At 49.2% G+C, this 17,573-nt stretch overlaps 1 protein-coding gene across 1 annotated transcript in view; it reads right to left on the bottom strand.

Annotated features, from left to right (window-relative positions):
* The window catches only part of LOC102946478 (cytochrome P450 26B1), a 36,267-nt gene extending 20,790 nt beyond the window's left edge, over nucleotides 1-15,477 (bottom strand). Inside the window, exons 1-2 of the mRNA XM_043544954.1 lie at nucleotides 14,464-15,477; nucleotides 10,186-10,410 (exon numbers count right to left, since the gene is read on the bottom strand). Coding sequence (XP_043400889.1) covers nucleotides 10,186-10,410; nucleotides 14,464-14,667 — 429 coding nt within the window. The 5' untranslated portion in view covers nucleotides 14,668-15,477. The remainder of the gene's footprint in view (nucleotides 1-10,185; nucleotides 10,411-14,463) is intronic.
* Between the last annotated feature and the right edge of the window lie 2,096 nt (nucleotides 15,478-17,573).

Here is a 17,573-nt window from a genome sequence, read left to right as displayed (position 1 = left end):
ACAGGCAAGGCCGCCAAGCCAAAGGTGTTCAAAAGAAAAATACTTGAAAAATACTTTTTCAGCTGCTATTTTTACCCCTGGAAATGTACATAAATGGGCTTCTTCATTTCACACACACACAGAGCAAAGATACGAGGCTGATCACTGCCTTTCCAAAAAGAAAAGGAGGACTTGTGGCACCTTAGAGACTAACACATTTATTTGAGCATAAGCTTTCGTGAGCTACAGCTCACTTGTGCTGTGCAAGAGATCATCATAAAGAGCCGCTGGTTGGAATATCATTGAACAAGACTGATGCCATGTGCCACATGCCGGAATTGATGAGTAGCCTTTTAGAGCGGCCCTTCCCATTCCCCATTCCCATCTTCCTCAGTGGCATATTGCCATCAATTGGCAAATACATTATTGTAGGGATTTACGGCCTCTTGAGACATCATTGGTAAGGTGGAAGCTAAGAATCTGAACTACATGGAGTTTGCTCATCAAAGCCCAGCATTCCCTGAGCCTGCCAGTGGGGTGTGTAATGCAGACATTTCTCCCAGTGGAGGATGAGAGAGCAGTGAATCCGGTTGCAGTAGGGACCCCAAGTGACAACGGTCAAAGCCAAAGAGGTTGCTGTCGGCCTCAAGGGACCATTACTGGAAGCTAGAGTTGGTTTGAAAATTTTTGAGAGAACAGTTTTCCATCGGAAAGTGCAGCGTCATCGACAAGGAAATGTTTTGCAGGAATGTGTTGGTTGTAATTAAATTATTGGCGGGAAAAATTTTAAATGCACCATTCCAACTTTTCCTTGTTTCAATTCGTCTCCCTTTATTTTGTTTCCGCTTTGATATCCTATTAAAATTAAAATTGTAATACTATACTAGAGCTATATATTACAAATGTATATAAATATTTTATATTGTAATATAACGTTTCAACACAACTGCCACAAAACAGTTCAGCGTTAGTGGACCAAAATGTTTCAATAGTTTCACATTGAAAATTTTTCAGAATTTTCATTTCATGGGAAATTTCAGGGGGAGGGTTGTTTCACTTTGGAAGGAAAACAAATTAATGGATATTTCCAATTTCCAATCAGCTGTCCTGAAAACCCACTGCTTCCTTGGTTCTGAAGGCTAAGGACTTGCTCCAAAGCCCATCCAAACCAATGGGAGTCTTTCCACTATTTCAGTGAACTGTCGATCAGGCCTTAACAACATAGGTCATTTTTTTCCAAGCGTCCGTCAGAAATGGGGACTGGCTGCCTTATGGGGATCAGGATACAAAGCCTGAAACCTACATGTCAGCAGCGACCCAATGCTATTACCCATCCAAAAGGTTTTCATTCGCCTAGATGAGGGGAGCTCTCTCATCTCTGTCCAGTCCCGGTTTGTCATGCTTTACATCCCAACCTCCCCCACAATCCTCCCACCTGGCTCAGTGACCATGGGAGACTGAAGTCTCCGGTGAAGCACATTACTAAGCCAGCATGTAGGGAGAAGTGCCCCTAACCCTGCCTGTGTTGTACCTGCTCTGTGGATAAATACAGGCCCCCAGGGCTGTCAATCCAGCCCCTTTCCCCAGCAAGATGTACAAATGCAGCTAGAACACCAAGAAATCAAAGCCTTTCCCTAAGTCTGATAAGTCACAATATTACCAGGGCCCTAACCTCGCTCAGCAACGTGGGTTCTATTTTAATCCCCTCTTGAACCTTCAACATATGTCCTCGGTGGAGTTAGTGACCCGCACTGGTATGGGCCACCGGGTGATACAGCTGCAGGGACACCTGTGGCCGGAAAAGCTAAATTAGCTCACACACCGATCCCCAGTCAAGAGCTGCTGCTCAGCTAACAAGGAGCCCAGGGCCCCCAGCCCAGATGGTTCGTTTGATTTTTTTTTTCATGGTGAGTTTCCAAGACTCCAGGCTAGACTTGGAGTAGCAAAGAATCCCATTGAGTGTATTTGGGAATAGCCAGCGTCTCTCTGTCCATTGCCCTTGTAGTAGGTTAGGAGATTCCAACCCTGAGAAAATATCTGTTGTGTAATGCAATCTGGCCTGTTCTAAAAGGCAGAATAAATGTGCTCTTATGAGCACCAGGCAGGGATGGATTAGCAGGATCCAAAGATGAGGGTGACTCCATCAGAGACGGGGACCCCAGCCCAGACTTCAGCTTTGTTGTCTGAATCTTCAAGCAGGAGGGGAGAGTTCCCAAGAGCTATATCCAACACATCCCTGGCAATTACCATATTTATCCCGGTACACGGGTGCTAATGCTTAATCACGCTTCAATTTCCATCGATAATTAAGATTCCTTCATTCTCGGGAGCATTCCCTCGGCACTTTGCACAGGCGTAAAGAACAGTGCAAGGCAGCGGAGAATAATGCAACTAGAAGTAACCGCATGAAATTAAGAGCGGGAAAATGGAAGCAGAATCACAAGAAAAACTTCCTGACAGCAAGATTCCTTAGACTGGAAGAGCACTCTGATACCAGAGTGAGGAGTGGGATAACACAACCTAAATAGAATCGGTAGTTGAGACACTTAGAAGTGGAGGATGGATTAGATGACTTAAAGTTCCTACCCAATCTCTGTGATTTGTACATGGCATTCTATACTCCCTGCCCTGCTTTGTTGCTGTACACTGTTGAACCACTGCCATGTTGCACCCTAGAGATGGTTGTGTTTCCAGGATAGGCAAAGAGCATTTGGGGTAAAGCACTAACTTAAATTTCTAGATGTCTCAGAGGATTTCTGGCATCTTTGGATAATAGTAATAATAATACCCAGCTCTCGTATAGCGCTTTTCATAAGCAGATCTCAAAGCGCTTTACAAAGGAGATCAGAATCCTCATTCCCATTTTACAGATGGGGAAATGGAGGAACAGAGAAGGGAAGTCAACTGCCCAAGCTGGTTAAACAGGGCTCTAGTGGAAGGTGGAGGAACGCAAGGTGGCCTGCTTAAAAAGGCCTGTGCTCCCAGGATATCTGTACGATTGCTGGTGTATGACCAAAGGGATTGCACTCTAAAGCATCCTTAAAGCTTGCAAGACATATGAAAATGCAAAAAAGGCAGCATCCACACTGGTGTTTTTTGTGAAAGCCATTGGAGTTACTCTGGATTTTCTCTGAGAGTCAGACCCGGTCTAAACTCAGGGAGCCAGCCTCAGTGACAATCTCTCAGTCGGGACATGATCCTGCACCCTTTGAAGTCAATGGGAGTCTTTCCACTGACTCCAACGGGCTTTGCATCAGGCCCTTTGCATGTGAACTAAAACTCATTGGGCCAGATCCCCTAATGGTGCAAAGTGGCGTGGCTCCACTGATGTACCAGCTGAAAAGTCAATGGAGCCATGCTGATTCACGCCAGCTGAGGATCTGGCCCCATTGGCTCAGGACGGAGGGGATGGTTTCCTTTCCGCCATATGATTTATACTCCATGGCAACAAGGACGAAAGGGTTCAATGGAAACGTAAAATATTTTAAGAAGTTGGATCAGGGCTTTCATGATGGGAAAAGGTACCTTCCCACCCCCCTCCCTTTGCCCCTTCCCACAGCAGCTGGTTTGTATTTGGTTGTAAATTTATGGCCCCTTTTGTGTTCTTAATCCTCTCGCAAACTATATTAAAGCCTCAGACCTTTCTGCTTGGTGCTAATAAGCTCAACACTTGTATGCCTTCGAGGCAGAACATTAACTATGGTGAGTTAATGAATGCTGTAGTTTTGGACACTAGAGCAGTGAAACAAAGCAGGCCACTTGTCTTATGCCACAGTTTGCTTCCTCCAGAACTCCCAGGGTCTGGGACTTCTACCCATCTTGGGGTGAGGGGGTGGGGTTTGAGCCAGCTATGTCTGTTTTTAGGACTGCCATGCTGGAACAGACCAAGAGTCTGTCTAAACTAGGATCCTGTTATCAATACTGAATGTTTCAGAAGAAGGTGTTACCCTTCCCCCCATAATGCACCTACTTATACAATACTACCCCATGCAAGAGAAAATTCCTTCCTGACCCCAATTGGATGACCTGTCTATGCCCTGAAGCATAAGAGCCGAGAGCCTTTGCAATTTCTTTTTTTTTTTTTTTTTTTTTTTGCGAGCTAAGTTTGGCTGCAGAGACTATTATTATTCATAGAAGCATGTGATTCATGTTACTTAAATTTCCTTATTGGTCATTCACATTTTAGAAAACACAAACCCATTTCCCCTAAACCCCACTACAGAGCAGATTTTTTTTACTCATCTCTTACAGGTAAATATGGATTTGAGGTCATGTCCTCCCAGGACCCAAATCCTTTGCCAACCCTAAAATGCATAGGGCCCAATTCTGCTTTAGCATACGCTGGTATAAATCCAGAGCAACTGCATTCACTTCAGTGGAGTTGTCCGGTGTAAATCAGAATAGAGTTCAGTCTATAATATTTAAACAGTGCCCTCTCTCTATGGCATGTAGGACACAGTATTCAGTTCTGAGTGGTTAGGAACCAGAGAGGTGCCAATACATTAAGGGGAACTGAGTGAAGTGTAACAAAAATGAACAAGGGGCTGAAAGGATTTATTAGAAGCCTCGAAATAGAGTGAATGTGAGCAGTGAGGATGACCAAGCCTGGGGTATGACATCAGTCTGACAAGCACTTCAGAGACTGAATTGGGGTAACACCAAAGAAAGAGAAGAATTGTTTAGGATGATCTAAGAAGGGATAGCCCCGGAGGTAAGACTGAGCAAAGGAAAAATAATAAACTAAATATCCGGCAGACATGTGTGGAACTGTTCAGTGGCAAGAACTCCTATCAACCGAGGCACTGAGAAGCTGATTTTAAAAAGTGATCAGCATCCGGGATTTCGGTGGGAGAGACAGATGCTCAGCCACTATGAAAAATCCGGTCCTTAAACAAATGTGCTGTAGTGCAGGGCACAATCCTGTACTGGCAAAGGGATGGAAGAACCGAACCCAGAGCAGCGTGTCTTTGCCTACTATGGAGACAGCATATGATTTCGAGAAAGGGGTGTCTCATGCTTAGACTGTCAGCAATTTAGAGCAGGGGCTGTTCTTTTGTTCTGGGTTTGTCCAATGCCTAGCACAATGGGGCCCTGGTCCATGACAGGCTCTGAGAAGCTATGATAATACAAACAACAACAACATTACAACAGCATCCAGCAGCTGGGAAAACTAGCTCCTGTATTTGTGACTGCTGCCCCACTGGAGTGTTTTCTGTGCCTGATCACACACCCTAGCAGGTGTGAGCCTCGGCTACAGTAGCTATTTTCATTCTCATGTGCTCAGTTTGAAGTAGCATACTGTATATTTACAAGCTCCCTCCACGTGGGTGCCTGGGGTTTGCTGCATAAGCCCAAAGCTGGAAATGATTTTAGTTGGGGATTAGTCCTGCTTTGAGCAGGGGGTTGGACTAGACGACCTCCTGAGGTCCCTTCCAACCCTGATATTCTACGATTCTATGAAAGCCAGCTAGCGTTCTTCTCTGACTTCAGTGTAAACCCTGTGATCCAACAGCAGTAACAACCACTAGGTACATATTGATCTGGGGCCCCCAGGGCTTGCAAATGTTCTTATCCCTCGGTTTCATCTTGGGCCAAGGGTGAAGCCACCTTTGCTGATATCAGCCATAAACAGATGTGACTGCTGAAGTGTGCGGTCCCACCAAGGACACTGCACACAGCTCCTTTCTCACCTTTCCACCCCAGCCCCTGAGCTGCTTGGTTCTGCTTCTTTAGCCACAGATGCACACTCCAATAAAGACTGATGAGTGAATTTCCCAAAGGCGAGCTTTCTCCAGTTTATATTCGCTTGGACAACCTCATACGGAGGAGTCTTAATAAATGGGGGAGGGGAAGGCTGTGAGCTGCCATAGCTACAGACTTTTTAATATGGCGTAATAAGAATACTTTATTCTTCTTTAGCACCTTTCATCCCAGGATCTCAAAGCCCTCTACAAATGTTAAGAGATTAAAGCCTCAAGCACAGAGAAGTCAAGTGATTTGTCCAAGATCACAGGCTGTGGCAGGGCTAGGAAGAGAACCTGATCCAAGAGTCCACGGCAAAGCTCAGAACAGAAGTACCTAATCGACCTAGCTCCCAGATCCTGTTTCTAACCCCTACTTCCCAGTAGCTCTGCTTCACCTAAAACATTCTCATTGCTTGAGACATTATGACCTGGAATGGACAAAGCACGGGAGAGGAATACTGCAGAGAACAATCATCCTTCACTTGGCGCTCCACTGGGGATAGACTAGATGATGTAACACATCATCTTCTGTCGATAAGGCACCGGAGAATCCCTGCCACATGGCCTAGGTTGTTAAAGTTGTCCTAAGTGTATGGCTTCCACTTCCTCATAAGCCCTGAAGCACATTCTTGCTAACATTCCCTTCAACCCCAATAGCAGGATGAGAAGAGTTAAAAAATAATAATAATAATTGCAAAACAAATAGCAGCTTCGGAGCGAGACTGCTTTATCCAAAAGAAACCTGAGACTACCGTCTCTGGCAGGGCACCTGGCCTGATAGGACCTTGGGCTGGTCATCATCTTGTCTTCACCAGCCAGAGTACAGAGACACAACCAAGAACAAAGTGATCTTTGTTTTCTTCTTATTTGAAACATGTTTGTCTGATCTCCAAGGGAGTAACTCACTTGGAACTGCCTCCCATCCAGGGCAAGGACATCCTTGTGTGCATGGAAAAGTATTATTCAAGTGACTGCCAGGTAAATAGTTACACTGATGCAGGGAAATCACTTGGACACACACCTAAGGGTGTGAAACACACCAGATGCTGACAATAAAGAAAACAATAATTAAGAGGAAAGCAGACTAGGGAAGGCAAGGGAACCCGACTAAACTTTTTCAAAGGAAACTGATCCAGCAAGCTTAATCTATTGGTACAATAGTGGATGTTGCTGAAAGAGAAAGCTTAACAGTCACCACAAGAAAATACCTCATTAAAAAATGGTTAGAATCAAAAAATGTCTCTCATTCTCCCTTCCCCCTCACCCCCATTCCCCAGGCCCCTAATCCTTGAAGGTAGCTTGTGTTTATTTATGATGTCAGCCAGAATTCAAATGGAAAGTAGGCGTAGACTAGCTCAGGAAACAGTGTATAGGGTTCGGATGACACCAAAATCTTATTTGATTTCAGCTCTGCTCAAGTCAAAATCTTGTGAGAATATTTGGTGTCATGAGGTTCTGGCCACATCCTAACTGGAAAATAGGCCCCCAAGTTTTGGATCAGATGTGGAACCAAACCATGGGGGCTGGGGAATTCGGATCTTAACATGCTGTCCCTTCCCACACTCACAAAACTTGGCCTGCATCTAGGGGATGTTGTTCCCCCTCGGTAAAAATAAAGTAACTGGTTTAATGTGGAGAGAGAGAGAGAAAAAAGGCATAGGATGGAAAACTCCCCTTGTGAAATTCTTATCATTCAAGTTCTGATGTCAGCGCCTCAGTGTTCAGCTGAGGTACAAATCATTAGTAAACCTGAAGGGCTCTATAGGCAGGTGCAAAGACCTTTTAAGTGTATTCCCTTTCCATTACCTCATTCCCATAACCTACTCTCTTCCCCGACCCCTCTATAATTTTTCCTGAGGTCTAAACTTCATGGTTTTATTAAAGCTTCCACCTACTGAGATTTCAACCAAAGGTCCTCAGGCCCCCCTTGTTTGCGATAAAGAAGAAACATCTTTCCTTCCCGAAGGGAAACGAAAAAATATTTAGACAGACCTTCACGTAATTGTTTGACTCTGCCCCCTTCCTCAATAGGAAACTTGAGGGAGCTGAAATTGCAGGCTTCAGCACAGCTCGGTTTCCTTCCTGCAGCCGTCCCAAAGTTAGCTTTGCTTTTTTCAGCATTGTATAACCAGGCCTCCTCTCCTCTCCCTCAAACATCCCAAGCGACACCCCCATCCTAGAGGGAGCAGGGTCATCTCTTTTTGTGTGCAGTATCACACCCACATCCTGATACTACAATGGGGCGCATTGCTATGTACAAAAAAAATAAAATAACCCACAACAAATCAAATTTGCAAACTGGAATCAGATATAATGAATTCTACTCAACTCTGTGTAGGTTCTTATACTGTGCTCATCACCGGAGTGTCCGAGCATCTTCCAGTAGTGCATTAAGAGATGGGACTAACATCTCTCATCTTCTCCCCAGTGGGCAAAGCGTGCAGAGAAGAGTGTTTTGTTTTGGTAGGGTTCCCCCAACACACACACACACACACACACACCCCTTTGTGTTTATGTTAGAGAAGGCAAGGTCAATAAACCATTATGGGTCTTCAGTATACAACAGTATCCGATACCTGGGTCCATTCAGCATGCAGCAGTATTGTGAGATAACGGTTATAGTCTTATATATTTTGTCTCTCATTCTACTGTCCAAATGAAAGAAAGGTCAGAAAAAGCCTATTTTGCGGTGAGAATCAAAGGATATGAGGGGGATCCAATTGCCCCTCTGTAATCTATGCAACCCACAGTACAAATCTGCACTACCTTGAGATCAGGCCACCATCTCCTGCTAATGCAGTGCTTTATGGGCCCAAATGCCAATGTTTGTCTGCTAACGCCCAGATCTTGCCATGAGCTCTGTGTGGGCGCCTGGGAGCAGAAATTCTGCCTGCAAGGAACGCACCGCAGGATTGGTGCCTGGGACTGTAAACTCTAGGGTGGAGCAAATGCTGTGACCAGGATCTCGGTTACTCCAGGGTAATTCTCCTGAAGGCAATGGTTCCCTACAGTGTATACTCTAATAATTACCCTTTCCTCCATGCTTAGATCAGGTGTATTATGATGAGAGAGCTGTTGGCATGCTGGGCAACGCATAGGTCGCAGAGGAAGACAGAGGGACAGGTTCTGCTCCCAGGTTACCCTGGTGGTCGGTCTGGGAATCAGAATCTGAAGTCAGTCCGACAGCATCTGATTTCAACCCTTCCTAACTGAGATCAGAACCTAGCCCTAGGAGGCCTCCTGCCTTCAGTGCAATGCCCGGCATGCTGATGAAGCTCTATAAAAAAAGAGAGAGCTCAGCACAGGTGAAAGCCAGAGACTGCTGGAATCACCCTGTAAGGAACCAGTGGGTGCTGGCTGGAGACATGCTTCTCTGACACCTGGCTTCGGGGCGGGGCAGCACCGTCCTGCGCCTTTGAAATAACAACGTCATTGATCACTAACGAGGCTGTTTCTCCCCTTTCATTCACAGGGACAGGGACAGCCTCCCCCCCCATGGCACAGCCCTGGCGTTGCCCTTTTAAGAGGGGAGCTGATGGACAGAAGTGGATCGGTTTTCAGGTTACAGCGGTTCACGTCACACGTGCCACCAGCTGCAATTGGGGAAGGGGAGCCCCAGGAAGGGGGGTGGGATGTGCCGCCCTCTATCCTCCCCAGTCTCTCTCTCCTCTCCTCCCCCCCCCCCCCCAACAGACCCATAGTAAGTCCACGAATAAATCCAGAAGCGCTGACGATCCCGAATCTCCTCCCCGCGCTCCCCCGTCCGCGCTCCGCCTCAGAAAGAAGCGGGGGCTGCAGGCGTCCCTCCCTGGGCTAGCTCGACCAGCATCGCCCTCCTAGCAGTCGAGCTTGGAGCTCGGCCGGGCGGGCCCTGGTTTGCTGAGCCCCTGGGAGATCTCTCTTCTCCTGGCGGGGATGCAGAGCTGCGGGGAAGCCCGGACCAGCCGCCTGCCAGCCCTGTCCTCCCACCACCACCACCACCACCACCACCACCACCTCCCCTCGGGCCCACTCACATCTCTCCATCGCCCTTTTAAATTCCTCAAAGGACTCGCGGGCCAGCCGGCAGCGTTCGGAATTTCGAACGCTCACCCTGCCGCGTTCCATTATCCGAACGCTGCGACTCTGCTGGGGGCACCCACGTGCGTGGGGGCGGGGAGGGAAGCGGCCCAGCCCGCAGGGACCCAGGGTCACAAGTTTGCTGCCCCACCCCGCCCCGGAGCTGGGGGAGGGCAGTGCCCGTGCCCCCCTCTCGCCCTGCTGAGGCGGAGCAGGGACCCAGCTAGCGGGGCAGCTCTGGGACAGGAGCCCACTCGCCTGGTTGGAGCACCCCGGGGTTTGAGGGTGGAGGAGGTACTAAACTCGCTGCCCCCTGCAGCCGGGAGTGGGGGGCAACCTAGTCTCCACACCCCCCCCCCCCGCTGCTCCCTGTGGGTGTGGGTTCCGGTTCAGGGCCTCTTACCTTTCTCTTGTGCCGGTGGATGTCCCCGATGGAGTTGGCCACCGTGTTGGGTCCTAGGAGCATCCTGGTGCTCCGGGGCCACTCCGTGCTCACCAGGTGGTGCTCTCCCATCAGGATCTTCCGCACGTTCTCGGCGCCGGTCACCCGGATTAAGGGGCGTCCCAGCAAGTGAGTCTTAAAGACATTGCCATATTTCTCCCTCCTGGACGACTGGAAGCAGGAACCCTAGGACAGACACACGGACACTGAGCCTGAGGACAGACAATCCCTTATGGGCCCCGAACAGGCACCGACTTTGATCCCTAAAGACAGACACCTTTACTGAGATCTCTGCGACTTTTATTTAAAGCCACATGTCAGTAAAGGGGTGGGAGGGTCCTCTCTCTTCTCACCGCTTGTCCCCACTTCCCTCAGGCTAGCCCGGCTCCAGCTTGAGGTGGCAGGCGGGGAATGCCCTACAAGGAGCTCCTTGGGATTTCCCAGCGCTCGGATGCGGAGGGGCGGGGGGTCGCGCAATGTACTGGCTTTTCCAATGTTAGGGCCCAGCCAGGAAAATGTATCCCTGTCAAAACCTCTCTCTCTCTCTGTTTAAAGATCCGGGAAAATATTGTGGGGGGAAATAGATTATGGGCCTGCAGTGGCAACCCCCCCCCGTGACCTTTGATTCACCCCCAAGGGGAGGGGGAAGGCTCCTTTAACCCCAATCAAAGAAACTTGTTCCAAGACCATCCATGTACTTTGCAGCCCCTCAAGAACTGCCGGCTATTAAAACCAGAATGGCCACTAGCCAGTGGCTAACAACAGAAGGGATCCCACAAGTCCCCTCCCTTTGGATTTATGATGAACGCATTGAAAAGCAGTTTAAAAAGAGAGAAGAAGAAGAAGAAACCTCCCGGAGTTGCACCGCCTAACAAGGAGGAATGCAAAGACAGGCACACACGGGCTGCCGCGCAGGGAGAGACAAATCACTGGACGGAGGCCAAGCAGGTCTTGGGCGCGGTCTGGGGAGAAGTTTGGGGAAAGAAGGTGGACTTGGGCGAGGGGGCTCCCTTTTCTGGGGCGTCAGACGGGACCGAGGTCCTCGATGGGCGCGGAAGGTCAGCGAGGAGAGACGTCAGCCTGTAGCGGGAGGCGCTGGGTCAGCGATGCGGGAACGTGAGGGTTTGGACGGGGGTCACTGGGGTGGGTTGAGTCGTGTGAAACCAGCAGGGCGTGTGGTTCTGTCCCAACAAGACTCGGGGCCAGTGTGGCTGGATTGGCCATTAAGGCGCATGGAACCAGGCTAGTAAAATGAGCTCGATCTACGGGGCTGTTGGGACATACCTGGGGGGGCTATAGACTGAGGCAGCCTGGGGGAATGAACAAATCTAGCCCCGGCTTTACAGAGCTGCGAGAAATCAAGTGCCCTTAAACCTACCAGGCTGGACTACCAGGGGTGGTGCCGGGCTCCCAGGAAGCTTGGAGGAAGAGGTCGTGTTTGTCACCTTGATGAACTCAAGCTCCCTGGATAATCAGGCTAATTGGGAGAGCTCTCCTGTTGTCCGCACCCCGTAATTGACGGAAGTGCTGGACCCTGGGCGCTGTTTTCTCTGCCTGGCGCCCTAATGAAGTTAGGGAGTCCTCCTATTACCGGCTGTATAATCTTATCCACTACCTCCCGACAAGAAACGTGCTGGCGTCCCGTTCCTACCCCCTTGCCCTGAACGCACAGACTTTACTTAAAGTACCCTGAGAGCGAACAGCACGAACACCGGTCGTAAGTTGCTAGGTCCTTGCCAAGACAGGTAGATCTGTTTCATGCTACTCTTCTCTGTCTGCCAGGGTGAATTAATTACCAAGTCTTCCAATTAGGGCCGATTTAATGGACCAAGGATGTATCCCATAAAGAACAATTCATCCAGGAAACCAAAATAACTGACTGCCCCCTTCCTTGCTTTGCTGCTCCAGACACATTTTAGTTACGTAAGATACCAATGCTTTAAAACTTTTCATGAAATCTGAATTACTTTAAAGGGTGTAATTGTCCTGGGCTAAATCCGTCTGCAGATTCTGGAGTTTTAATAACTTTCCCACATGCGCGGAGGCTCTCCTGTCGTAGAAAAGGGGCAGGAGTCGTCCGACACAAGGCGGCCAAAAAAAAATTGCCTCCCCCCCCCACAAAAAAAATTCAGAACGCTTGTGAGAAACTTTCTATCAAGTTTGCAAAAAGAGCTTCCCCTTTAAATACAATCGCTTGGAAGAGAAAGTTGCGATCTGCGCTTCACCATTGTAACTACACAACCTGAAGTGATGTTTGTGTGGGGAGGGGAGGGGGGGTGTTTATTTTTAAACAAAAGCGCGGTTGTGAATTTTCGATGTTTCAGGTGACCCTGTTTCTTGATCTGCGTAAATATAATTAAAGTGCTTTTTGTGGCATTAATAAAGAGTTATTTGTACAACATTTCCACTGCAGCACAAAGGCCACCTTTATGTGGCAGGAGTTTCGAGCCGAGTCCAATTTATACAACATTTTGTATTTTTAGCCCTGGACTCTGTTTGGATGGAGCCTGTGGAAAGGGAGAACCCTTCTCTGGTCCCCCTGTAAAAATCTGATAAATTTCTTTAAAAAATAAAGCACCATTGAGAGCGTGCGGTTAACTCTTTAGCGGCTGCCAGCAGGCTGGAGCTCTCCTCTTTTACAAGGCTGGGGTGGAGAGAGAGGGTCTCTGGCTGGGTGCTGCCGAGAAGTGGTGGGGTCCGAGGGGGAGGGAAAGGTGCGACCGGCATGCACACGCGCCCGCCCGGTGCATTGGATGGGCTGCGAGCACCGAATTGTGCGAGGGGAGGAATCCGCTCAGAAACCAAGAACGTGTAAACCGGTGTAGCCGCCTCTTCCCCAACCAACCAATGAAAGCTGCCCTCTGCTCGTTAGAGCATCCTTGAAATAATACATTTGCTAATTCCAGGCGGGTTCCCTCCTAAGCCAGTCGAAATCTATTTAAGCGGAGGAGTGAATGAAAGCGACAGATTTGTGCCTCGGCCGGCCTGGATATTGAATTTAGAGGGTCTGTACGCTTCAAAGCGCTCGTTATTGACAACAGATTGCACTGTGTTTTCACGGGGTATTGGGGATTGTTCCTTCATAACCAGCTACACTTCATCAGTGCCGCTAAAAGTTAGTTCTTGGACCAGCACACACGTCACCCAGGGGTGACTTTCTCCCAGGTCTTTCGGTCTGGGGGTGGTCACCTTCCACAAAACGCTGTTCAGCGTTTAACAAGGCTAATCCCGGGTTAATCTGACCATTACCTGCAAAGGCTTCCCACTTCAGTGGGTCCCAGTGCTACTGTTTATGCAGCTAATCTATGGCAATAACTGCAAACACAGGTACAGAGGAAGGCCTCCGATGAAGGCAGCTGTAGCTCACGAGAGTTTGGGCTCAAATAAATGTGCGAGGCTCTCAGGTGCCACAAGTCCTCCTGTTCTTTTTGCGGATACAGACTAACCCGGCTGCTCCTCTGAAACCTGCAAACCAGAGTCACTTCCCTTCTGTGGCTCCTGAATCGACAGTCTTTCAAACAAGCCGCCCCGCTGCCCCTGGGTGCCACAAGTCCTCCTTTTCCTCTTTCAGAAAGTAGCTGGTTTTACCTGGCGGACTAATGTAAAGCTGCCCTAGCCTTAAAGGGGCAATGCACCCACTTGGCTCGTTTTCTCTCCCAGGCTGGTTTGCAAGGGCATTCTAAGAGGCACCCATCGGGGCAGAACCGTGCCCACAGGGTGACCCCAGCCCCTGGCGATGATGGGACCCGCCACATTACAGCAGTGAAAACAGCATCGTCTTAAAAGTTCACAGTTCACCTCGCCGTCTGCTTGGGCGGAGGGGATCATTTGTTTGAAGGAGACACGCTTTTTTTAGTGGCCAATAAAACACCGTTTCAACGGTCCAGATTGCTTGCCTCCTCCAGCAGCAAACGGTCCCGATTCTTAAATGCACGAGTCTATTTAAACGAATGCAATTCCCGTAGGAGACCTGCCTCAAACCGACCTGAGATTTGAGGAGGAAAGCCTAGAAAACACTCAGCAGCTCAAAGCAATCCGCTTGCCATGGACATAAAATGTTGCAAATCGATAGGCTTCCACCTCTGCTTTGAAAACTATCCCCCCCCCCCCCCCGCCCCGTCACAGAATAAAAGTGCCTCTGAAATCTGCCCCCTGCTCCTGCGAGAAAGCATGATGCAATCCCACCGGTGCAAACCAACTGTCCCAGACCACCTTAAATGAAGGAAGGGGAATCCTTACCTGCAGCAGCCAGTGGAAGGTTTCTCCGATTAAGGGGAATCCCATAGACCCTTTAGGGATCGGTAACTTGCAGCTTTTGTCCCGAGTGGCTGCCCAGCGCAGCTGCCACAGCTGTTGGGACACTGCCAAGAGCAGAGTCAATGATACCAGGCATGCAGCAAGGGTAGCCAGCGCAGAAACCAGATCAAAACTTTCGAAAAGCATATTTGGAAGGAGAAGGAGGAGGGAGGGGGGGGGGAAAAACAACCCAAACCCTCTGAAATGCACCGCACACAGGCACAAAAAAAAGGCAAATAAAAAGTCACCCACTGTAGCGCTTCATAGAAGGTGAGCTCAGAGCAGGGAAGGGGGAGGAGATCAGAATTTGGGGGGTGGGGTAGGGAGGTGTCTGGTTCTCTTCCCCCCACCACCAGCAGCAAAATAAGATTCCCCTCTCTGAAAACTTTTAAAGTCAACTTTTACAGAGCATACAGCCAAAAAGAAAAAAACAACCCACAAATTCTGAGTGTGCAATCAAATTAAAAAGAAAGAAGAAGAAAGAAGAAGAAGAAAAAACCCTATGCAAATGCTATAGGTCTCTTTGCTGCCAATGCAAGCCAGAAAAATATAGCATCTATCTAGATCGTGAAATAATTCAGCAAAGATCTGGAGAGATGGAGCAGGAATTAAATATATACATATATATAAATAAATAGAGAGAGCGAGTTATATAGCTATATATAGGCTGGTTATTGTAAGCCCTAGACTTTTCTCCACTGGATTGCTGTAAAGAGGGAGGTTTGGTTGTTAAAGCCTCTCTCAATGTGAGTTTGAGTAAAAAAGAAAGTCAATGTGTGTGTTTATATAGAGGCAGGGAGGCTGAGTAATGGGCAAGCAGCCAGCTGCTGGCTGCTCCCCCCCTTCACTTCAGAGGACTTTTTGGAGGCGGGGTGAACGTCTAGGCAGACCGGGCGCTGGAGCGTGCGAGGTTTGGCTTCAGTCCCAGAAAGGAGACAGCCAGGGAGAGTTGTAGAAGGATCAAACTGAGTTTTTCATTTTCCTGTCTGCTGGAATCCACACCTACAACAAGGAGAGAAACAAACAATCGCTCAGCCATGTGGGGGCATCTTTCCCAGCCCTAGGCTTTTGCCGCAGCTTTCACCTGGACAGGGGCGAGGGGGGTGACTGGGGCATCACCCCTATTTGCAGCCACTTGTGTTTATTGCTTCACTGTTGTTGGGTTTTTTTTTTTTGGTTTTTTTTTGAATGAGATTTGCTTTCCACAGTGTCTCCTTGACACACACCCTGCAGCAGCAAGAGGCGATCCTAGGAGGAGCTCTACAACTGATTTACACCAGTGTCTCTGGAGATCAACCAGCCGCCCCCCCCCCCCCCCCAAAAAAAAGACTTTAAAATTACTCGACAAAATAACCTCAGGGTCCGATCCGACTTTCTTGTTCTGCATTAGCAGCCTGTGCACGTTCTTGGAGGCAAAGGGCGGAAAGAAAGGTGTGTTTGAAAAGAGAGCACTGCATTTCAGATAGCCCTGAAGTTTTGCCAGCCCAGTTCGAGGGAGGCTGTTAAACTTCCTTGCTCGCCTTTGATTCCTCCTGAGTAGAATAGCGATTGTCCTCCAGATTCTCTGCCTCCCCCCCCACAAAGTTTACCACCCACACACCAGGGAAAAGTATTCTCCAAGTGTCAGGGTTTGGTAGTTAAAGGCAGATTTGCAAAGACTTTGCTTCAGATTACAGGGAAAACCGAAGTTCATTGACCCTTCCCCCTCCCCGGTTTGAGTCTGGTGGGTAGTGCGGAGCACAGATGTCTGTAGCTGCCTCTCCCCCTTTCGCGGTCTCAGATTCATGGAGTATCAGGACTGGAAGGGACCTCCAGGTCATCTAATCCAACCCCCTGCTCAAAGCAGGACCAATCCCCAATTTTTGCCCCAGATCCCTAAATGGCCCCCTCAAGGATTGAACTCACAACCCTGGGCCAATGCTCAAACCACTGAGCTATCCCTCCCTGCAAAACCATCAGCTTGTCCTGATGGTTGGGTCTTCTCTGAGTCAATGGCACCAGTGTGCGTCTGCCAGAGCGCCTCAGGACTGGGCCTCACTTTCTGCCCTGAACGCACTCCTGGCTCGGAGCACCGCATGAGACAGGAGCTCAGCCCGGCCGCCCTCGCCCTCTCTCTGCTCGCTCCGGAGTGGAAGCGCCGGGCTTGGCTCCCGTCGCGCGGAGCAGCAGCGCGCTTCACTCTTTGCCCTGTAACCCCACCTGGTGGACACTTCGGATACTACATTGCTTCGAATAGCAGGTGAATGCAGGAGAGAAAAGCGCATCTTTCCATTCTGTACTCAAAATGGGTTTCGTCTGAATGCTAAAGGACATAGGAAACCAGGCGATCTCCTTTCCCCCTCCTGTCCACTTTTCCTTTCCGCCTGTTCCTTGTGCCACTGCTAAAGTATCTCTCGTTTAAAAAACATCATAATCTGTGCAAACAGCTGGGGAATTTTAGTCTGGGGTTCTAAAGGATACCGATACAGTAGGTTGCTGGAGGTAACATTAGATTGTCCCCCGGCACCCCTGACCTATCAGTACTTTGCAGGACCTACTATCCAGATTTAGGGGGCCCGGTCTCCTAGCTAAGTATTCGTCTCCCTCGCTGGACATGCAGGACAGAGGCTGCATGTTCAACAAACTACCCTCGCGGAAGCTAGTTGGGCCAGGGGGTGTCTTCACTGCCCTCCCAAAAGAGGAAGGAGTTGGCGCTTGCAGAAGTGAGACAGAGGCGACCCCTGATTGAATTTCCTGTTAAATAATTCTCTCTCCCGGCTGCTGGGGAGCCTTTCTGCAGCCAAAGGGGTGCTGGGAACGGCTAAACTGCAAGGCAGGTTCCCGGAGCAACAGCAGACCATGCCCTCATGGAGGGCTGCTTCCCATGAAGCTGGGAGCGGGTTCTCAGGCCTCTTTGCCTTCAGCAGGAAAGGATGCTAGAAAGTCTGCCGTCAGGAGCAGCCCTGTGTTGGGCGGAGGTGGGAGGGCCTGGATGTCCTGGTGGTGGCTGAGCTGCCTCTAATGTCCATCTGCCTTTCTGTGCAAGTTCCTTGGTCAAACACTTGCTCGGCAGG

The sequence above is a fragment of the Chelonia mydas genome, chromosome 4 (assembly GCF_015237465.2).
Source record: "Chelonia mydas isolate rCheMyd1 chromosome 4, rCheMyd1.pri.v2, whole genome shotgun sequence".
In the NCBI taxonomy this organism is placed as follows: Eukaryota; Metazoa; Chordata; order Testudines; family Cheloniidae; genus Chelonia; species Chelonia mydas.
This window is presented reverse-complemented; position numbering and strand designations above follow the sequence as displayed.